A 24495-nucleotide genomic window follows, 5' to 3' on the forward strand; every position below is an offset into this window, starting at 1 on the left:
TTTTTTAGTTAGTTGTTTTCCGGGGAGGGGCACTAACCCTCCGCCAACCCTTTTAGTCGCCTTTTACGACAAGCAGGGATACTGGGGGAGTATTCTTGAAAACCCCCCTACCCCCAGGGGGGGTATATATATATATATATATATTTATATTGTTACATAGCCTATGATTTCATCATCCTTTGTGTAATTTTAACGCACAGTATGCTGCATGTTTGATCACGAGCATGTTCTACCTCAGTCCCCCCTTCTACCGTTATAGTAGAGTAAGTCGTCCTTTCTGTTGTTCAGAGCAGGATTGTCAACTCTTTGTCCCCATGGCTTCATTTGCGCGTCCTTCTTACAAGTTGTATCAAGCTCTGCCGGCCCCTATATAATGAGCTCAGTCTCAGCATTATTGCCACTTAGATCTGCTCCTCATTTTGTTCACATCTCTGTCCTCCCCTGTACAGTTATTATTGTGAGTGCTCAGGAAGTCTCCATCCATCTAGCAGCTGTGTAATTTGAGTATAAGTGTTATTACATTTTTTCTTGTACTGTGTAGCATAAGGTGTTAATTCTTAGGCCTAGTGAGGTTTTTGAGCTTAGTGTAAAGTTTTACTATCAGCCATCATTAATAATATTTTGTATCTGTAATAATATATCTGGCATTCACTGAGTATTATCTGGTATCTCATTTTAACAGGGCTGACTTAGATAAATTTACTCATGCTAATTTCGTGTTAATAGAGGCTATTGCAGTTAACCATATATTTAACCTGTTTTTGCCATTACATTATCCTTATGAGTCCTGAATGTTTTGTTGTTAATTTGAGCATTAAACTTTAACTTGTAATTTTACCTAACTCTTTTGTTTTGAACCTGGAACTTTACGGGACAGTAGTGATTTTAGTATTCTCACTTAAAGTGTACATTATCTTTCTCTGTTTGGGAAATAAAAGAGTTCTGATAGGCAGTTCTGCAATATGGCTGTGTGATATTCCAGTCATGGGCGTTACCAGATGCCCGTGTAGCACAAGGGAAGGCATGGAGAGGTGGCACAATGGACGCAACTTCGTAAAATAATGCAAGGGAGGCAACATTCCTTCTTACCTGTAGGGGAGGAAGGTTATTTATAATTGCAGGGTTATTTTTAATTCCAACAGCTTAGTTCTGAATTTTGTCTAGTTGTTTTAGTACAACATCTCCACATCCATTCCGCAAGGGTAAGCAATATTCATGCTGAGAGCTCACATGACTCTTATAAATTATAGCTAACTGCTCATCAGTGAAAAAGTTAAGGTCTCTGTACAATAATCCAAGTTTCTTTGAGGCGGTTTTAGCAAGTGATCTGACATGAGAGGTCCAGGTGAGGTCAGTGTTAAAGGAGATACCGAGAATTTCAATACTTTTGGAGAATGGAATATTGCTAGCATTGAAGATAATATAGGAATCTGGTAATATCTATCTATTAGTAAACTGTATGTATTTTGTTTTACTAACATTAAATAATACAAGGTTATTTTGTCCCCATTCAGTGATCCTAGATAAGTCTTGATTTATAGAGACAGCTGTACTGAGTTGTGAGTTAGAGATATTAAACTTTTTGAATGGGTGTTTAAGTATGAATGAACTGTAAGCATAGCCTGAATGATTTAGCTAGAACATAAGCACGTTTGGGGGAGCACTTTTTCAAAACAACTGGAGGAATTCGATCTGAAACTGGAGTTCTGTTGGTTGGTAAATTGTCTTGGATGGATTTTTCGTATCTTGTCTGTATTCTGAGTGGAACAATTTTAAATGGATCAATTTTATATTAACAGTCACTTGAAAAGCAATTTGGCAGCTAAATTTGAAGGGGCAAAAACGTGCTCTATCTAGGTGGGGAAAGCGTCTGGGTGAATAATTACATTTTACTATTTTTGTATTTATTTCAGGAGTGCTCACGTTAGTTCTCCTCTGAACATGCAGCTGATAATATCCCGGAACTTTGCTAAGCTAGATGGCACTTCCCCCTTGTATCTAGGCAAGGAAAAGCTGCTACAGGTTTCGTTAGCTTGGGCAGTGCCTCATGATGCCCCCTACACACCTCAGGTTGATAAATGTCTGAGGATTATATCGCAGGTGGGTAAGAAAATGTAAACCTTTTGGCTGAATATGTTTTTTACATGAAATCACTCCTTATCTGAGTACCAAACAATAATTGCAGATAGCAATATTTTTAAAGATATTATTGTGGTAAAGAAGTTATTTATTTCACAAGGATGATGTCTTACATATTCTGTTTTTGCAACCTCAAAGCACTTTTACCCAGTTGCGGATAAATCCCTAGTAGTGAACGAGTTATCTCTAATTCCAAGTCTTTGATGAGTTATATCCTGAGATGAATAAAAATTTTCTGCTCATGACAAGAGAATTGAGCTGAATTATTGGAAATATAAATTGTGCTGCTGTAACAGCTCGATTATATGATGCCGAATAAACAATAAAACCTGAGTACTAAAACAAAATCGATACCTCCAACAAGGATAAAAAATAGCAACAAAGTAAGTAAACCGTCAATCAACAATAAAAGGTGTATGAAGTTTACTTCCTTAAGAAAAAAAATATCAGTCAGATAGCCAGAGGCTCCTCCAAGGATGAAGGACAGAGAGTAGGCACCTTCCGTCCTGCTATGCCCATGGAGAAACCACCACCGCAGGTCCCCCAGACTCGGACACAGGACTAGCATGTGACGGACAGTAAGGGGAACAAAGCAATCATCACAATACGGTTGAGCCCCACCACACATTAGGAACTCATGACAGCCATGAGCGCACAGTACGTAGCAGGGCAACAGCCACCTCCAATTGCTAAGACTTGGAGGGGAGAACCCTCGGCACTACTACCCTCTGAATAACATCCCGTAATTTATATTTAAGAACAGCATCTCACAGGCTCTGCCAGCAAATAAGAATCATACATCAAGTATGGTGTCATATTGGAAGCAGGGAGGGGGTAGTTGGCAGGGGTCATCGACAAGAAGCGGATTCTGCAAATGTATATTCCATCTCATTGATGTCCACACTGACATGCCCATGAACCTTTTCCTTACCCAAGAAAGGCAAGGATGGAGGATGAGCTAAATTAAATTCTGATGATAAAATAGCGGAATTTAGAGGAATTCCTACTGTTACAAAATCTAGGAAATTCACCCCAGTCCCAACACCAGTGTCTGACTCTGAACCATCTGTATGTACAAGGGCGGTTTCTCTGTGAACTGACGAATGTTCCTAAACAGCTGATGGAGAGCCCGAGAAGAGGCAGAAGACTTCGTAACCTCAGAATCCATGCAAACCTATACCTCAGAAGGGCGCCATGGGGCAATTTTAGGGATCCGGAAAGGGCAGACACACTGCAGAGAAACCTAATTCTCCCATAATCGGCCTGACCTAGTATGCAAAGAAATGTGGAGTGTGAAGATGCGAAACAATTAGTGTGTGACTTTGAACCATCTTTATATACAGGGAGGGGTGCATCTGTGATTGGACGAATGTTCCAGAAATAGCTGATGGCTGATGAAATGGCAGAGAAGAGAGAGAGAAAAGTTAGTATCCTAAAAATCCCTGCACACCTGCATCTCGGGAAGGTACCATGGTGCAAATCTTATATAGCCGAGTGGGGCAGACAAGCTATGCAGAGAGACCTAAATCCCCCATAATCTGCCTGACCCTGTACTCAAAGGAATGTTGAGTGTGAGGATGACAAACATGATACTGAAAAAATGACTACCATGATACGCAAACAACAATAAATGACTCTGGAATATATCTTACAAGATTCCAGCAACGAATGACTAGCGGCTTGTGCTGTAGATAAAAGGAAGGAACATCAACCTCCTCAACCTAGGAATCGGGTAGGATCTGAAAGCACCAGTGGCATGACACAAAAGTGCGTGATGCAAAGGACTAAGGACACTAAGCTGCAATACGGTAGAGGAGGAGTAGACCTCGCATTCATAGGCAATACTAGATCCACCTAAGGCTCGATACAAGCGAAGGAGTGTACTCTGATCAGCACCCCACAAGCGAAGGAGTGTACTCTGATCAGCACCCCACGAGGTGTGAGATATAGTGAGAGTACCTTCAACAAACTCATTGCACGCATACATGACACTCAAAGAAGTTTCATAGGTAAAACTCAAGTAACCTGATAGTCAAATGTTAAGCCAAGAAACTTACTGTTCTCCATGCACTGTAGCAGGCACCAGCCCCTTTAATCTATAAAAGTGGATTGCCACACTCATGCTTGAAGAAAAAAGGAAATCTCTCCAGTCTGCCCAGCTGGCGACCCTCTCCAGCACCAGCTGCATCCTCCTCTCAACAGCACACATCTAGGAATCAGCAAACCATATCAATAGGTCATCCATATAAAAGGAAGAAGACACCCTCTGTGGCAGGGTATTAACCCGCCCCATCCCGACGTTTTCTGGGCAGTGGTACGCCCCAGTCCCGACATTTATGGACCTTTTTTTTTAGGCTCAAACATTCGCTTTTGGTAAGAAACATCGAAAATTCATAGAGAAATCACTCACCTGAGGTTTAAAATACTCGATCCAGGTACGAGTACCTCCTTACCTGACTGGGTTTTCTAACAGGCTGGCACAAAAATAAACGAGTTCTATTGGAGGGTAACTATTTTATCCACTCATAAACAGTATTTATTTATTTACTTGGTACGAATTTATATGTAGTACAAGAGTATATTGGTTTTCAAACAGTTATATAGGCATTATAAGCATTGTTTCACTCACTAACTCATCACCATTCATGACCTTTTTTTCCCACATTACCTGATCATCATTTCTGACTGTTTTTTCCTCTAATGCTATGTAAACTTTGTCCCCCACATTGTCATCGATTGGGGAATCACTTTGGCCCTGAATGTCTTTATTGGCCAGGTCACTGGTAACAGGTGAATTGCCGAGAAAATGGTGTGTAGGGGGGGGGAGAGGTTAAGCGGTGTAAGGCATTGTCCCTGCTTGGCATCTTGTAGAGGAATAGAGGAAGGTGTCTCGTGAATACGTGCCAAAAATCACTCGCGAAATCACTCGCAAAAATAGAAAATTGTGCAAATTAGGGACCTTGCAATGTTGCCGCGTTGATTTGCGTCTCCGGGATATGAGTGCACATCATGTGAGGACGTGAATTCACGTCTCCGGGACAGGGCGGGTTAAGTATGTCATTATGAAGAGAAAAACCTGTATTGTACACAGGAAAAATCTATATATCTATCTATAGCTTGACGGCCTAACCCCGCAAAGGGTGGCCGCAGACAAAACGCCTCAAAGTCGCTCTGTCACGCACCATTTGACTACCCTCCCCCCAACTCACCCCCCCTTCCCTCATATACCTCACAACTCCATCCCTCCACCTCATCCTCGGTCTACCTCTCCCTCTCCTTCCCTCCACCTCACCTACATACACCCTCTTAGTCAGTCTTTCATTCTCCATTCTCTCCACATGTCCAAACCACCTCAGTGTATTTCTCCTAATCTTCTCAACCACATCCACATCCACCCCACGACGTTCCTTCACTTCTTCATTCGTCAACCTGTCCCTCCACGTCACTCCACATGCTCCTCTCAAGTAACTCATTTCCACAAGTCTCACTCTTGACTTGTTCCCCTCTTGCAAGGTCCACGCATTGCTTCCATACGTCAGGGTAGGGATCACAATACTATCATGCAGTGACTTCTTAACTTCCATACTCACCTCCCTATTTCTCATCACTGCTTTCAGTGTACCAACAACCTTCCTTCCCTGCTGTACCCTTTCACGCACTTCATCCCCCAAAGTTCCATCCTTACTCACCACACTACCCAAGTACTTGAATGCACTCACATTCTCCATATCCTCACCATCCAACCTCACTGCACACTCTGTGACTTCATTCCTCTCAAACACCATAACTTTACTTTTGTTTACATTAACTTTCAGATTCCTCCTACTACACACTGTCCCAAATTCATTCACCAAACCTTGCAACTCCCATTCATCTTCACTCAACAGTACTGTATCATCAGCAAACAGCAACACCGGAAGCTTCCAAATCTCACCCTCATTCATTAGAGCCACCCCCACATCCACTGCCCTACCCTGCATCTCCTTTACAACCCCATCCATGTATATATTAAACAGCCATGGAGACATCACACAACCCTGTTTCAGTCCCACATTGAGATCAAAGAACTCACTCAGCTCACCATCCACTCGCACCGTAGCCCTAGCTCCCTCGTACATACTCTTCACAGCACTCAACAATTTCCCCTCCACTCCATATATTCTTAATACCTTCCACATACCTTGCCTATCTATTCTGTCATAAGCTTTCTCCAAGTCCATGAAGGCAGCATACACTTTCCTTCCCTTCTCTAGATACTCCACTAAACATCTTAGAACAAAAATCTGATCTACACACCCTTTTTCCTTCCTAAATCCCCCTTGTTTTTCTCCAACTAGCTCCTCTGTCATATGCCTAACAATATCAATGAGTATTCTACCATATATTTTACCAGTCACACTAAGTAGGCAAATACCCCTATGGTTACCACATACTTCTCTCTCCCCTTTTCCTTTATATAAAGGAACAATTATACCTGATTTCCAGTCCTCTGGAACCCTTCCCTCTTCCCAAGCCAATCTACACAACTTCCATATCCACTCCACAACAATCTCACCCCCATACCTAAGCATTTCACCACACACTCCATCAGTTGCTGGGGCCTTTCCCAACTTAATATTTCTCATCGCTTCCACTACTTCCGCCCTACTGATCTCTTCCTCCCTCCTCTCATCTCTTCTTCTCCCATCCATTCCCCAACCACTTATACTCGCACTGCTCTCACTCTCCACATTCAACAAATCCTCAAAGTGCTCCTCCCATCTCCTCAGTTTCTCTCTCTTCTCCACCAATAATCTATTATTCCTATCTTTCACTCCCCTACTATTTCCCGTTTCACACTGCCTTACTTTCTTTACCTCCTTCCAAAACAATTTCTTACTCTCCCTCCATTTCACACTCAGATTCCTCCCAAACTCTTCATCCACTTTCTTTTTACTCTCCTTCACCAGTCTCTTAACCTCCCTTCTCCTGCTCACATATACCTCTCTCTTCTCTCTCTCATCTTCTCCCCTACCTCTACTCGCTAACCATTCACAATATGCCTTTTTCTTTTGTTCCACAGCTCGTTTCACCTCATCATTGCACCATGCTGTCCCTTGCACACCCTTGCATCTCCTCCTCACTCCACAAACCGCCTCACACGCTGCGCCTATCTCTTCCGTGAATATCTTACATACATCTTCCACCCCTTCCATCTGCTCTAGCCCATACATTCCCAATCTTTCTTCCACTATGCTCTTATACTCTGTAATTTTCTCACTATCTTGCAATTTCTCCACTCTTCTCACAGGAGTTGCTTCCTCCTGTCTTCCCCTTCGTCTCCTCAACCACTTTCTTTGCAGCTCTACCTTGGCCATCACTAAGTGATGGTCTGAGACTCCATTCCCCCACCCTCTCCACACTCTTGCATCCAACACTTGTCTTCTCATTCGCTCATCCACACACACGTAGTCTATCATTGCCTTTCGTTCAACGAGTTCACCATCCATCCGCCTCATTACTCTCCATGTATACCGGTGGATCATCTCATGCCGAAAGTAGGTGTTGGCTATTGCCAACCCCTTACAAGCACAGATGTCCACCAAAGCACTTCCATTCCCATCTACGTCAGCTGGCACATCCCACTGACCAACCACTCCATCCACTCGTACATTCCCAACTTTGCCATTCATGTCTCCAATCAACAGCACTCTCTTGCTCCTCTCAAACTTGTCCATACACGCTTCTACACTCGCCCAAAACTCATCTTTCACTCTTGCCACTCGATCCTCTGTTGGGGCATACACACATACAATCACCCACGCTTGTATACCTACTTTCATCCTCACCCATACAATCCTTGCACCCACCGTTCCATACTCTCTTATATTCTTCTTCCACTTCTTGCTTTATCATCAGACATACTCCCTCTCTTGCCCTCTCATTTTCATTGACTCCCACACATATACCTACACCATATTCCCATTCTCTCACCCTTTCACCTTACCATTTAGTTTCAGTCAATCCACATATATCCACTTTTGCATCCTCAAGCACCTGAACAATCTCTCTCTCTTTCACTTCATCATTCACTCCTCTCACATTCCACGTTCCCACCCTAAGAATGTCCTTCGTCCGTTCCTTAGTCATCAACGTATGGTCCGTCCGGGTCCAAGGCGCTTTGTTCGCTTTTTTAGTTAGTTCTCTTTACGGGGTGGGGCACTAACCCACCACCAACCCTTTTAGTCGCCTCATACGACAAGCAGGGATACTGGGGGAGTACTCTTGAGACTCCCCTACCCCCAGGGGGGGGGGAGATTAAAATGCTTGGGAAAGATAGATTAGAAGCATCTACTTGCCCGAGTGCCCGGGGGTTAACTCATCCTCTTCATGCCCACGGTGGGGGCGGAGGGACATTGGTTGCAGGATTGTGACAATGGGAGTTAACTTTTACCTGGTCATGGTGTAGTGGTATGCTGCCTGGCTCTCACCTGAGAGTCCCGGTTTCGATTCCCGGCATATTGGAAATATAATGGATGATTTTTCCTGTGTACAGTACAGGTTTCTCTCTTCATTCTGACTTGCCGTAAGTGCTTGGGATAGATTGAAAGCATTTACTTGCCCAAGTGCCAGGGGGTTAACTCATCCTCTTCATGCCCACAGTGTGGGCGGAGGGACATTGGTTGCAAGTTTGTGACAATGGTAGTTAACTTTTACCTGGTTGTGGTGTAGTTGTATGCTGCCTGGCACTCACCTGAGAGTCCCGGGTTCGATTCCCGGCATATTGGTAATATATTGGACAAGTCATTGATGGCAACAGCTAGTAAAGGAACACTTAGCACACTCCTCTGTGGAACACCTTCCACTTGAACTCGTAGGACAGAATGAGGAGAGCGAACGGACCTGAAACCTGCGGTTCAGCTAGAAGCCATTAAGGAACAATGGCAGATGGCTATGCAGCCCCAAACTGTAAAGTTAACCCTCTCGGGCACCATAAGTTTTCAATAAGTTTTGGTTCCCTGCACAGAACCAAAACTCCATTCAGGTTGCCTCCGCTCATGCGTAAAGGAAAGAAAGTTCTATGGCCCAATTTACCCTCGGAAAGTGCATTTTTTGTTATAAATCGCATCCCATCATCTTCAGTGATGTTTTTACTATCAGGTAAGAAAAAAAAAAACATAAACAGATTAATAGATGTACAGAAATGAAGCCAGAATAAACCTTATTTTGGTGAAAACTAGCTTCTCATAATTTCCCAACATCTCCGTGAAATTTTTTTCCCGTGACATGCAGTTGCAAAAGGCATAGCTATATGCAGAATTTCACAGTCTTTCAAGAGAGACAGGTTTCGAGTTGATCCATCGAGTAGTTTTCGAGTAAAAAAAAAAAACTGCGAAAATCGCCAAAAAACGTATGTTTTGTTTATTATTTCATATTTTATTAGTGACACTGTAACAAATATATATGTAAATTCTATCCACTTTTGTAGGCCAAAGGTTAAGGAAGCCCATGGTATAATTCACAGTATTATAACCCTAAGTGTTATCAAGGAAATGAATTTTGAAAAGTTATGATGAGTTGGGTGTGGTGACAGCACCTATGCTCCAGTCCGTAGGCTGAGTATGTTCGTTTTTCGTAACTTTTCCCCAGATAATTATTTCCACACATAGGTTACTTTGCTTTACAAAAGTATGCATAAGAAATCATCAGCTTGATCAAGCTTTCTTCAGATTTTTGATGTGACCTATACTTTACCAGTAAAATGACTGAGAGAATAGCAATGAAATGCACCGCATTTTCCTCAGGAGAATATATAGTACACACACAATTTATACCTTACAATACAATAGTATAAAAACTAGGCAAATAAGCTGGTTACTCATATCCTCTAGCAGTGTTGTAGTGTTTCTTGAGAGGAGATGGAGTTGCAGAGAGGAGGACAGGTACGAGCACAGCCTATGTGTGTGTGTGAGTATTTGTGATGTGTGAGTGTCTGTGTGTGTGTGTGTGTGTGTATGTGAGTGAGTGTGTGTGTGTGTGTGTGTGTGTGTGTGTGTGTGTGTGTGTGTGTGTGTGTGTGTGTGTGTGTGTGTGTGTGTGTGTGTGTGTGTGTGTGTGTGTGTGTGTGTGTGTGTGTGTGTGTTTGCGATGTGATTTACTGTTGTATGCTTTCATTAGCATGATACTGATGAAAGCACAGTCCTGTGTGGTGTGGCACATCGCAAACAGGACATATATAGCTGGTGTCCCTCCTCCTCTTGTTCAATTGACACAACACACACCGCAGCCTTTTCCTGTCGGGGATTCTCTCCAGGGAGTGGTGCAGTGTTGCTTCCAAGCATGTCCTATCGTCCATATATCAACGGTGCTTGGACAGCGCTGCTCCTCCATCTCCTCTCCTCCATACTCCTGCTGGAGGTGCATTGGCAGGAACTGGCCGAGTAACTCCTGACGGGCCAGCTACTGTGGGAAGTGAAGCGGCCGTGGCAGTAACTGGCTGCATAACTCCTGACGAGCCAGCTACTGTAGGAGGTGGAGTGGTCGTGGCAGTAACTAGCTGAGCTACTCCTGACGGACCAGCTATTGGGGGAGTTGAAGCGATGGTTGCTGGTAGAGAAGAGGCCGCAGTTGATGGACTGGTTGCTGCCGGTACAGGTGGTCATCATCACGAGGGAAGGTCAGGGGCATGGTGAAGGGCATGACCTGATGCCGGCCACTCCTCGCCCCGGAATGCCAGGAATTTGTGGCATATGTGCTCCTGGAATTCAAGGAGTGTCATAGGCCTGGTGGTGTTCTTTTTGTACAAGGTGTAGGCATTAAATAGGGCCATGTGAATGAAATAAAAAAGTCAGTTTCTTCGTCCACTTAGCCATCCTCCTTTGGACAGGGTAGTATCGGATCATCTGATCGAATTGATCCAATGTGCCCATGTGCCTGTTATAGTCCACCACAACGGGTTTGTTCACTGTTTTCAGAATGTGATGGAATCTCCCGTCTGGACACTTGACCTTCCCATGCACCTGCTTAGGGACAGTGGTGTCACTGTGGAAGGTGGACACCATACTTACAATACATTTGTCCTTCCACAGCAACACCATAACATTGTCCTCGTGCCTAGCTTCCAGTCCATCATCAGGAAGGGATTTAGGACTGCTGATGTCCTGCAGCTCCCTCAATGTTCCCCTTGCCAGTCATAATGTGCCACACACATACACTCCCTCTGTGGTGAGGTGTTCGCACAGTGATACAGAGTTGTAATAATTATCCATATACAACCTGTATCCGTTGCCCTGCAAAAGTTCAATGAGGCCCCACATTGAGTTCTGTAGAGACTTTTTCTCCCCAGTGTATACTTCAAAATTCCAAATGTAACCACTCCTTGCCTCAGCCAAGAGGTATAGTTTTATGGCATACTTTTAGGGCTTCATAGGGTTATATACGCAGAAGGAGAGCCGCCCCTTCCAAGCCAGAGATCTCTCATCCAGGATAAGACGTTCAGCTAGGATTTAAACTTCCTTGAACCTCTAAAGGAGATGTTGCGTCACTGTGCAAATCCTTATTAGCTGGTCCTGATTGCCCTCGGGTATGGCGAGACTATTGAAAGCATGAAATTGTTTCAGGATGGCCCTGAAGTATTTTCCACCAATAGCCCGCCGAAATATGGGGTATTTGTGAACCACTGTGGAACACCAATAGTGTCTTATGGTTGGCAGTTCACAAATCCCCGTAAGAAAGTATAATCCAAGGAACCGAGCCGTTTTCTCATTGTTGAAGAGGTACGAACATCTAGTGCAGTCCCCAGGCATAATTGTTGGTTTTGACCGCCAGGTAGAGCTACAACTCCCTGGTAAAAAAAAAGTTAGAAGTATTGGAGTGGTGTTGTTGGTGCTGCCACTCTCAAACCTGGGGTTTCAGCGAAGGGGCCAGCATTGGGTGTGAATGACCCAGAACTCCAAGCTTCCTTCTGACGGTCTTCACCTAGGGAAATGCTTGGCTGTGTAAGTGTGTGGCACACATGACCCCAAGACAGACGACTACTGTACCTCTCGGCCACCCACCACTACCTCACCTAGGCCCACGTTGCCCTCGTCTTTGTGGTGGGTAGATGGTGATGATGATTGCGTTAATGATAGCTGGGTGGATGAAGGTTCAGGTGATAATGGTGATGGAGATAGTTGTGGTGATTGTTGTGATGAAGATGGTTGTGGTGGCAATGGTTGTGGTGATGATTGTGGTGATGGTTGTGGTGCAGATGGTTGTGGAGGAGATGGTTGTGGTGCTGATGATTATGATGATGATGCTGGCTTATATTCAGGGGGAATGAAGTCTGAAGGGGACAATGATTTTGCTGATTTTGCAGGGGAAGATAATATGGAAATATCTTGAAAGGGTGGTGAGATGCGGGCAGGTTGGAGTGTTGTGAGAGTGTAGGGTGACTGTGGGGTTAATGAGGTCAGTGTCTGCAGTGGGGGGGTGGAAGAGAGGTGGCAATAATATGGCTCAGTCTCCATGGTCAGGGTGGGTCCGGTGGTGCCAGGGGTTATACCAGTGATAGTAGGGCTGGTGGCAGTGATGACAGTGGTGTCAGTTGTCATAGGAGTGATTGCAGTGGTGACAGTTGTCGTAAGAGTGATGGCAGTGGTGACAGGAGTAGTTACACCAATGGTGGCAGTGGTGAAAGGAATGATGGTAGTGATGATGTTACTACTGTCTGTAGTGCTAATTGCTGCGACCTTGAAAGCGGCTTTGCACTTATCTCCCTTGAGGTCGGACTTAGTACAGTAATCCCCGTACTATCCAGACGCCCACTTTTCAGACATCCCCACTTACCGGATATTTTGGTCCTGGGATACAATATTCCCAAGATGGGCCAAAAATCGTTTTTAAAAAATCGAAAACATCCAACATTTTTCGGCCCATAATTTGAACTCGGCGCATGCCATGCGGACCAGCTGTGTTTTGGTGTGTAGTTCCGCTGCCATCCAATAGAGCACCCCTGCATCCTCCCCACTTACCGCTCGTCTCTTGTGAGTGCACGGTCGTGATCATGGCCGCCCACATGCTCGCTTTTGTGGTGGTGCCTTACCTGCTGCAGGCTCTGCTGCTGCTCTCGTGCCTCTTCTTAGTGTGTGTGATGATGGCCCTGCCGCCTGAGAAGAGGAAGAGAGTGGTTTTGACTCAGGAGAAGAAGAGGGAGATATTGGACAAGGTGGATGTGGGATGGTCAACCTCTCGCATCCTTCATGAATTCAGCCTGGCCTGATTTCCTTTGTTTGATATCAAGAGATCTCACGACAAACTCATGCAGTACACGGCTGACTTCTCATCGAAAAGCAAATGCAACGTGGAGAGGAAGATGATGTTTACTCCCCGGGATGCAGAAGTCAACCGCTCCACGTTGATTTGGTACTGACAGCAACATGCTGCTGGTGTGCTGGTGCGTGGCACGGAGCTGAAGGCTGCTGCTGAGAAGTTTGCAAGGCTTCACGATGCCCCAGACTTCAAGGCATCCGAGGGTTAGCTCTTTGCATTCAAGTTACGACGTGGCCTTACCAACCATAAGGCCCATGGTGAAGCTTTGGATGCCAACGAGGATGGAGTAGAGGAGTTTTGGCACATGGTGAAGTGCTTGATCGACAGAGAGGGCCTCACTTTCGGTCAAGTCAAGTCTACAACGCTGACAAAACTGGTTTATTCTATTGCTCTTTGGCAACAAACACTCTAGCCGAGGAGATGGAGAAGTGTGTAACTGGCCGCAAGCTCTCCTAGCAACAGATATCTGCTTTGTGTTGTGCCAATGCTAACGGCATGCACCGGCTTAAGCCCATTATTGTTGGCTGTGCAAAGCAGCCTCGGTGTCTTCGTGGGGTGATGGATGTCCTTCCTGTCGTTTGGTACCATTCTTTGAAGGCATGGTTCACTGCCCAGATCTTCAAAGACTGGTTCCACCACCATTTCGTCAAGGAAGCCATCCATTACCAGACGGAGAAACTGGGAATCCCACATGACCAGGTAAAGGCCCTCCTTCTCCTCGACAATGCACCTGCTCACCCGTGCGACAAGGACTTGGTGGCTGAGAATGGGCACATTAGGTGCATGTTTCTGCCACCTAATACAACTGCTCTCATCCAACCAATGGACCAAGGAGTGATCATGTCAACGAGGAAGCTGTATCGACGGAAGATCCTGGACAAGGTGATGGTTGTTCTCGAGGACAAGGACGAGCGCAGGGAGGGACGGGACACGTGAGGCCAGCGGACTCTGGAAAACCTTCACCGCTACAACATCAAGTCTGCCATGTACAACTGGGCCAGTGCATGAAAGAAAGTCCCTGTTAAGACTCTAGAAAATGGTTGGTCTTGTCTGCTTCTCGGAACGGATGTGGAGCTCGATTTTCTAGGTTTTGACGTGGATGACTTCCATGCACATCTACATGTGCATGGGGACGATGTTGATGTGGATGAAGTGCGTGAGTGGTTGGATGACGACGAGGGCGATCTTGGGTATAAGACCATGTCTGATATCGAGATCGCATCTTCAGTTGCAGGTGTCAGTACCCAGCTTGAAGATTCCGACAAGGATGGCGACGATGATGCGGACTCCTCTCAGTGTGACACTACTCCAGCCATCCCCAAGCTGAGCGCACTCCGGGAACACGTGGAGTTCGTTCTCAACTACCTGGAACACCCGGACTGCAACAGGGAGATGGGACCCTTGGGACTTGAGGAGGAAGTGCGCACTTTCAGGCAGCACATCATTAACCCGCGCCATCCCGGCGACCTGAATTGACATGGCAACATTGCAAGGTCCCTAATTTGCACAATTTTCTATTTCCACGAGTGATTTCGCGAGTGATTTTTGGCAAGTATACACGGGACACCTTCCTCTATTCGTCTACAAGATGCCAAGAAGGAACAATGCCTTACACCGCATAACCTCTCCCCCCCCCTGCACGCCATTGTCTCGGCAATTCACCTGTTACCAGTGACCTGGCCAATAAAGACATTCAGGGCCAGAGTCATTCCCCCATCGATGACAATGTGGAGGACAAAGTTTACATAGCATTAGAGGAAGAAACAATCAGAAATGATGATCAGGTAATGTGGGAAAAAAAAGGTCATGAATGGTGATGAGTTAGTGAGTGAAACAATGCTTATAATGCCTATATTACTGTTGAAAACCAATATACTCTTGTACTACATATAAATTCGTACCAAGTAAATAAATAAATACTGTTTATGAGTGGATAAAATAGTTACCCTCCCATAGAACTCGTTTTCTTTGGTGCCAGCCTGTTAGAAAACCCAGTCAGGTAAGGAAGTACTCGTACCTAAATCGGGTATTTTAAACCTCAGGTGAGCGATTTCTCTATGAATTTTCGATGTTTCTCACCAAAAGCGGATGTTTGAGCTAAAAAAAAAGAAAAAAGGTCCAAAAACGCCGGGATGGGGTGGGTTAATCCCTACACCGCGGGCATGTTTACCGATGTTTTGCGTGTGCCGCGGGGTTATTCGGGCTCCGACAGACTCTCAAAAAATATTTGCCAAAAATCAGTTATTAGTCCTAGAATATTAAAATTACATATGCTTATGGCACATACCTTCAGCTTTCTCCTGGAATGTTTGTTGAGCCTTCGCAGTTACCGTAGGACTTGTGGAGACCTCTGAAGTTGGGTAACGAAGTCTCCACTTTACACTTCCCGACAACCCGTAATATGATTACCACAGCCAGATATTAACACTATAAACACTACTCTATGATTTTCAAGTAGTTTGGGATCCATACTCCAAAAAAAAAAAACACTGTGAAAGCAATGAAAATTATGAGCGTGTCTGGCCGCCGCACTTGCGCTAGTTCGCTCTTGGTACTCTGTCATTTATTATTCATAAAACCCCTCACACTTTATATTTCTATTACTATATAACACTTATATATATCTACAGTCTTTATCCATAAGTTTCCTTCAGTAGTATTAGTTTATTGTCACTGTTGGGATTCAATTTCTTTCAGTAAAATACGTAGCATTCACTTTCTCGTCCTGTATACTAGCATTGAGAGTGAATGTCACTTTCATCTTCACTCTCATAACTCATAGTATTCAGCCATGCTAGAGTGAAATTTTCACTTTCATTACTCCTAGGGTATATACTCATATTCTTATAATACTACTCATTTACATTTCTATTTACATTCTCTATTTTATTTACGTTATTTACATTTCTATTTTATTTACACTGTGTTATGGACTGTCACTTGAAGTAACTTATAAAACTGTTTTCCATTCTTCACGTATATTTACATTCATTACTTTCACTTGCTGTTTACACATTATTTACAGTTCCACTTGCAATGTTTTACTCAATAGAAAGATCGTAGTCACTCTTTTATCAATTGTCAGCCCTTTACCTCTTTCCACACGAGGATTAGTAGGGGGTAAAGGTCACAGGGCCCTTTGCATGGGGGTGAAAAAGGCCCTGAAGTCAGCAAGAGGAACAGACCCGTACCTCCTCTTCAGAAGATGAGAGAGAACTGATAAGGGAGGGCCAGCCCGGGTAGAGGCCTACTTAGGGGATATTCAGTACTACCAACGTAGCTCTTGAAACAGCTATGTATTTCACTGAAATGACTGGCAGGAAATCTAGACAATACATTATAAATTAGGTAGTTCCAGGTGAATGTAAATATCACTTAAGCTTCTCCCTTCCCTCCTTATATGTATATTTATTCCGAAAATAGATTATATGGCATATTTCAAGGGGAAAAAAACAGCGAAAATTAGCGAACGAGTGCACGTGAGGTGTTGTCAGGTGATAATTAGCCAATTCCAGGTGTATGGCACTCTCACTTACCTTATTTCTTTCTTGCATATATTATTTGGTATAAGAATAGGGCATAGGGCTTATTTCATTGGATGAAATCAGTGAAAAATTCCAGGGAAGATTTACTTAGCGTAGCACGGCCGGGCAGGCGAGAGGATAGGGTAATGGAAGGGGGGTAGGGAGGGGAGTCAAGAACGGGGAGAAATGGCTAAATTGTCAACAATGGATGGGAGTACAGATGAGATTAGGAGTGCTGACTAGTGTTGGACATTGGCAGTACTGATAGATGATACAAGCCCCCACTTGGAAGCCCGGGTGAATTCAAAATAACACAGAATCACAAAAGCGACGCCCCGCAGTATGATCCCTTGCTCCCAAGCGTCACGAAAGTGACGCCCCGCGGTTAAGGGGTTAATCACCAAAATCGTTGTTCCTTGTGTCAATCAACCATTGACAGCTTTTTCAGACCCGTGACCCCCACTGTGCCCAGCTCTGACTCCACTCCATTGCCTCCCCAAGACAGGCCCTCATCCTCCGAGCCACAGCCCAGCACATCAGGCACGGTGGAGTCACCACTTGACATGAGTTTGCACCTCTCTTCAGAGTCGTCTGCAGTGGGTACTCCATCACCACGACCCAGCGACGCATCCCTAGGCCACATGCATCAGCTACTCTTAAACACTGACGGTGATTAAACAGCAAGAACTTCTCCACTAGACCACACGAGAATATACTGTGTTGTGCAGTGAAAAAAAAAAAAAAACAGTGCATAGTGTTAAGAAATCAGAATTCTGAATGCAAAGACTAAAGTGCAGAGTGCAACACTGCTTTTATTGACTTTCAATGGAACACAAATAAACTAGAGTGTGTTATGTTTAGAAAATGGATTTATGAGTGCAAAGGCTTTAAGTGCAGAGTGCAACACTTATTTCATTAAGGAACAATGGAGCGCAAGTAAGACTAGAGTGCTCAGTGTTAAGAGAATGGAATTGTGAGTGCAAATGACTAGGTTCAGTGCAAGACTTCATGTACAGTGTACTGCAGGTGCTTCAGGTACTCTTTTTTACTGTCAGGGTCTGAGAGGGGGCGGGTTATTCATCAAGATGGCAAGGAAGTCCTTGTTGTAAGTACCCAGAATGTTTCATATTGTACTGAATTTTCCATACTTACCTCTAAAACCTCATTTCACTCCTTTATGTCCCTTATTGGTGTGAATAGGGTCTTAGGTGCTATGCATGTGCAGTAGCGAGGTGCTTTTCTGGGTTAGGCTATGTTAGGGTCCATAACTATTAGTCCAGGAGCCAGGGAAGTTTTGTAAGTACCCAGAATGTTTAATATTGTATAAACTCGCCTCTAAAACCCCATTCTCTGGTTCTTTTGCATTTATTTCAGTCTTTTATGTCCCTTATTGGTGTTATTTGGGTCTTAAATAGATACTATGCATGTCCAGAGGGAGTTGTATAGGTGTTTTTCTGAGTTAGGGTCCATAAGTACAAGTCCAGGAGGCTAGGGCCCACTATCCGAACAGGACCACTTTCTGGACGTGCCTTTGGCTTTATTACATTGGATAGTGGAGGGATTACTGTACTTCCTTTCCTTCTCACTCCCTCCTCATCACCAGATTCACTATCAGATTCGCTTTCACAGCTTTCTTCACTCTCACATCCACTAACAAGTATTTCATGTACTCTTTCCCTGATAAGCCCTTGCAAGACATTGTAGGTTTAGTGTAAAATAGGTGGGGAATGGTATATATCGGTTATGATTTTTCAAATCTGGCTTTCTCTGAAAATATATAAGAAACCCTTATAGACCTTCTTCACAAGCACACTGCCCTATATATAACATAGTATAAATAAAATACACGTAAGTTATGGACGGTGCAGTAATAGACAATGCGGAATAAAATGGCTGGCCGCGCGCTCATACACCCTACTAGGCTGACTGCTGGGAGAACACTGAGCTAAATATAGGCCACTTGCCCCTCCGATAAGTTCGTGGGTGTTGCCATATATTTCCTCTAGACCTGGCCACCTTCATTTTTGACTCACCAAAATTTGACGCAAATTCATCCACAGGAAAAGTTTCTACGATCACTTATAGCGAATTTGTGCCATGTTGTGTCATTGGTTAATCCTCAGATTGAGGTGGTTTGGTCATGTGGAGAGGATGGAGAGTGAGAGACTGACGAGGAGAGTGTATATGAATGAGGTGGAGGGAAAGAGAGGGAGAGGGAGGCCAAGGATGATATGGAGGGATGGAGTGGAGTGGTATATGAAAGATGGTGCATGTTAGCTGGGAGCAGGGCCGTGAAAAAGCGTTGGACAGAGCTACATGGAAGCTATTTGTTTGTGGCCACCCATTGCAGGATAAAGGCGTCTAGCAGTAGACAGACAGAATATACTCAAATGTAGAAGGAATGGTATCCAAATTTATAGAGATAAACGACTATGTCATAGAATATAAGCCTCATATTATTTGTCTAACAGAAACAAAATTAAACTAAAGGATATCAAACAACTCCAAATTCGGATGAGTACATGATTTGGCGAAAGGACAGAAATTAAAAAAAGAAAAAGGAGGAGTTATGATAACAGAGAAAATACTCCAAGTAGGAGTAGACTGTAGTTAGGAGTAGACTGTAGCACTTCTACTGATAAATCAGATCTCTTTGCACAGACTGTCTCCTCCAGTTCCACCTTAGACGATTCCAGTGCTGTTTCTCCATCACTTCCCCCTCTGACTTCCTCATGGCTGACATTAAAATTTCTTCAGTTGATGTATTTTCTGCTATCACTGGCCTCAGTACTAACAAGGCATATGAGCCTGATGGGGTCCCTCCAGTTGTTCTCAAGAACTGTGCTTCTGTGCTTACACCCTGCCTAGGCAAACTCTTTCGCCTTTGTCTGTCAACTTGTACTTTTCCCTCTTGCTGGAAGTTTGCTCTCATTCAGCCAGTCCCAAAGAAGGGTGACCACTCCCAACCCTCCAACTATCGTCCAATTCCTTTAACATCCTGTATTTCAAAAGATTTCGAGTCAATTCTCAATAGAAAAAATTTAAGGCATCTTTCCTATCACAACCTTCTTTCCGATCGTCAGTACGGGTTCCATCAGGGACGCTCCACTAGCGATCTTCTCATCTACCTTTCAGACTCCTGGTCATCCTCCTTTCGGGACTTTGGCGAAAGCTTTGCCATTGCACTTGACATCTCAAAGGCTTTCGATCGAGTCTGGCATAAATCTTTAATTTCCAAACTGCCCTCTTACGGTTTCTATCCTTCTATCTGTGCCTTCATCGCTAGCTTCCTTTCTGGTCGTTCTATAGCCACTGTTGTAGACGGCCATAGTTCTTCTCCTAGATCTATCAACAGTGGTGTTCCTCAGGGCTCTGTCCTATCACCAACTCTCTTCCTTTTATTCATCAATGATCTTCTAAGCTGTACATCTAACCCTATCCACTCATACGCTGATGACTCCACCCTTCACCTTTCCATTCGGTTCCCGCAACGCCCATCTCAACAGTTACTTCAACAAACTAGGGATGAGGCTATGGCACACCTAATGTCTGACTTGGCTCGTATCTCTGACTGGGGTAAAAATAATATGGTTGTTTTTAATGCATCTATGACTCAGTTCTTACACCTATCAACCCGACAAAATCTTCCACAGGTATACCCACTAATGTTTAATAATATTCAGCTTAATCCTGCATCATCCTTGAACATGCTTGGGGTTTCATTTACTCGGGACTTATCTTGGAAAGATCATATTACATCTCTTGTAAAATCTGCTTCCAAGAGATTGGGTGTGCTAAGCCGACTCCGCTTTCTTTACCCCTGCACAGTTATTGACTCTATACAGGGGTTTTATCTGCCCCTGTGTGGAGTACAACTCTCATGTGTGGGAAGGCTCCCCACATACAACTCTTCTCAATAGGGTGGAGTCAAAGGCTTTTCGCCTCATTAACTCTCCTCCTCTTACTGACTCCCTTCAACCTCTGTCTCTTCGCCGCACTGTTGCATATTTATCTCTTTTCTATCGCTACTTTAGTGGTCACTGCTCCTCTGAACTGTCTGCTTGCATTCCTCCACCTCTACTATGGGCGCGTAGCACCCATCTGGCAGCAAACTCTCATCCCTTTTCTGTCTCTAATGCAAGAGTTAACCGTTACTCCCAGTCTTTCATTTATGCAACAGGTCAGCTCTGGAACTGGCTCCCTCTGTCTGTATTTCCTGCTGCCTATGATCTCCAGTCTTTCAAACGCAGTGTGTCCAGGCATCTCAAAATGATCTGATCTTGAATTTGGCTCTCTATTGTATTATGTTTTTCTCTTGGAGGGAACTATTACTGCGGGCTCATGGCCTTTGGTTCCTTCTTCCTCGCAAAAAAAAAAAAAAAAAATCGATTAGAACAGTACTCCCAAGGTGGATGGAAAGCTGATGACAGGGAGAGCTGGAGCTCGCCTTTAATCAGCACTTGGGACTAGTTCCTGACCATCTCCCTTTGCTGAAATTTTTCACTGTTTCAGTAACACAGATAGTAGGCCAGCATGCTCTCCAGTACAAGTTTCTCTAACTGTCAAAACCATTCTAAATGCTCAGTACACACTACACTTGCTTTTTAAAATAAAAAAAAGGGGACACAATAACCAGGCCTCAGAGTCCTCGGGGGGGAGGGACCATATATGTCCCCATCAGTCCCTCTCCCGGTGACGACTCGGCGAGATGCCTGGAACCACTGTCTGACTCACTACTTCATTTCTGCAACATTCGCGGCCTTTTCTCTTTCTCTCTGTCCAACACCACCTCCCCTCTAAATCTCACCTTCTCCTGACTGAGAGACAGCTGCCTGGGGCAACTGACATCAAACCCTTTTCTGTTTCTTACTACATTCTCCATACTTATTTCAAAGCCAATGATGGCTGTTGTGTATATGTACGCAACGACTTAACTCATGCTCGTGTTCCTGAACTTGATTCTTCTGAATTCTGTACTCTCTGGCTTCTGCTTTCCTGTCATTCTCTGACTAAATATATCTGTGCTGTTTACTTATCTCCCAATTCTGCTGACTATGAAAAATTCTTCGACTATCTTACTTCTATAATGGAACACATTCTATCCACTTCTTTCTCTGAAATCTCCATTCTAGGAAATTTCAATGTTCACCACCACCTTTGGCTCGCCTGTCCTTCACTGATCCCCTTGGTGAACAAGCCTACATCTTTTCTATCCTTAATGACCTAGAGCAGGATGTACAGCACCCTACTCATATCCCTGACCGCCTTGGAGAGATCTCCGACATACTTGACTTCGTCCTTATAACCAATCTTTCAGCTTATGGTGTTAATCTTTCCTCTCCGTTGGGCTCCTCAAATAACCTTATAATCTAAACCTGTCTTATCACTTGGGTATGGCCTGTGAACCCCCCGAATAAACGTCCATTGTGACACTTTGGAGCTGTTGATTGTAAGGCCCTCAGGCAGTACGTCTTCAATTTTTCCTGGAATGATTATTGCTTCCATGGCTGGGAGCGAACTGAGTGTGCTTTGTGCACTACGAAAGTTATTCTCTCAGGCAGGGAAGCATAGATTCTCTTCTCATATTCTTTGACTAATGAAAGAAAGCTTTAGTTTAATCACGCTTGTTCTAATGATGTCCCCAACAAGGAGAGGGCCTATTAAAGGTAACAGAGCCAACCCACCCCTGAATCACATCTTATGTTTCCGCCCGGAATTGTGCTAAGTCTGTTCTTCGCACTGCTAAAGATAATTTCATCCGTACTAAATGCTCTCAACTCTCCAACTCAAATTCTTCCCGCTCCTTCTTTCACCTTGCCAAAAACCTTTCTAACAACTTTACCTCATCATCCTTCCCTCCACTTTTCTACTGTGATGGCTCTGTAGCTATTTTTTCTACTGATAAAGCAGATCTATTTGCTCAAGCTTTCCCCTCCAATTCCACGTTAGACGTTTCCGGTGCTGTTCTGCCATCACTTCCCCCCTCTGACTTTCTCATGGCTGACATTAAAATTTCTACAGCTGATATATTTTCTGCCATCATTGGCCTTAATACTAACAAGGCATATGGGCCTGATGGAGTCCCTCCTGATGTCCTCAAGAACTGTGCTTCTGTGCTTAAACCCTGCCTAGGCAAACTCTTTCGCATTTGTCTGGTACCTTTCCTTCTTGCTGTAAGTTTGCTCTTATTCAGCCAGTCCCAAAGAAGGGTGACCATTCCCACCCCTCTAACTATCGTCCAATTGCTTTAACATCCTGTATCTCAGAAGTTTTCGAGACAGTTTTTATCAGAAAAAAATTTAAAGCATCATTTCTATCACAACCTTCTTTCTGATCGCCAATATGGGTTCCGTCAGGGACGCTCCACTGGCGATCTTCTCACGTACCTTTCAGACTTCTGGTCGTCTTCCTTTCGGGACTTTGGTGAAAGCTTTACCATCACATTTGACATCTCAAATGCCTTCGATCGAGTGTTGCATAAATCTTTAGTTTCCAAACTGCCCTCTCATGATTTCTATCCTTCTATCTGTGCCTTCATCTATAGCTTCCTTTCTGATCATTCTGTATTGTAGACGGTCATCGTTCTTCTGCTTGATCTATCAGCAGTGGTGTTCCTCAGGTCTATGTCCTATCATCAACTCTCTTCCTTTTATTCATCAGTGACCTTCTAAGGCAAGCGTACATCTAACTCCATCCATTAGTACGCTGATGATTCCACCCTTCACCTTTCCATTCGGTTCCCATAAAGTCCATCTCAGCAGTTACTTCAACAAAGAAGGGATGAGGTTATGGCACACCTAATGTCTAACTAGGCTCGTATCTCTGACTGGGGTAAAAATAATCTTGTTGTTCTTAAGGCATCAGAGACTCAGTTTTTACACCTATCAACCTGACACAATCCTCCACAGGAGTACCCACTAATGTTTAATAATATCCAGCTCAATCCTGCATCATCCTTTATTATGCTTGGAGTTTCATTCACTCGAGACTTATCTTGGAATGATCATATTGCATCTCTTGTAAAATCTGCTTCCAAGAGATTGGGTGTGCTAATCTGACCCCGCACTTTCTTTACCCCTGCACAGTAGTTGACTTTTTGCATGGGTTTTATTCGCCCCTGTGTAGAGTACAACTTCCATATGTGGGGAGGCTCCCCATATACAGCTCTTCTCAATAGGTTGGAGTCAAAGGTTTTTTGTATCATTAACTCTCCTACTCTGACTCTCTCCCTTGAACCTCTGTCTCTTCACTGCACTGCTGCATCTTTATCTCTGCTTGCATTCCTCCACCTGTGCGACGGGTGCGTTGCACCCGTCTAGCAACAAACTCTAATCCCTTTTCTGTCCAATTCTCTACTCCAAGAGTTAACCATTACTCCCAGTCCTACATGCATGGAACAGGTCAGCACTGGAACTGTCTCCCTCTGTCTGTATTTCCTACTTCCTATGATCTCCAGTCTTTCGAACGCAGTTTGTCCAGGCATCTCAAAATGAAATGAACGGATCTTGAATTTGGCTCTCTTTTGTAATGTTTTTGTATT

General features: G+C 44.1%; 1 protein-coding gene across 1 annotated transcript in view; it reads left to right on the forward strand.

The window, feature by feature from the left end:
- LOC145395786 (ionotropic receptor 93a-like) overlaps positions 1-9184 on the forward strand; it is a 131139-nt gene extending 121955 nt beyond the window's left edge. The window contains exons 11-12 of the mRNA XM_080269323.1: positions 1914-2100; positions 9146-9184. Of these exons, the coding sequence (XP_080125449.1) occupies positions 1914-2100; positions 9146-9184 (226 nt within the window). The remainder of the gene's footprint in view (positions 1-1913; positions 2101-9145) is intronic.
- Positions 9185-24495: the final 15311 nt, after the last annotated feature.

Source organism: Coenobita brevimanus, chromosome 33 (genome assembly GCF_032717465.1).
Source record: "Coenobita brevimanus isolate Jiangsu-jjx chromosome 33, ASM3271746v2, whole genome shotgun sequence".
NCBI lineage: Eukaryota > Metazoa > Arthropoda > Malacostraca > Decapoda > Coenobitidae > Coenobita > Coenobita brevimanus.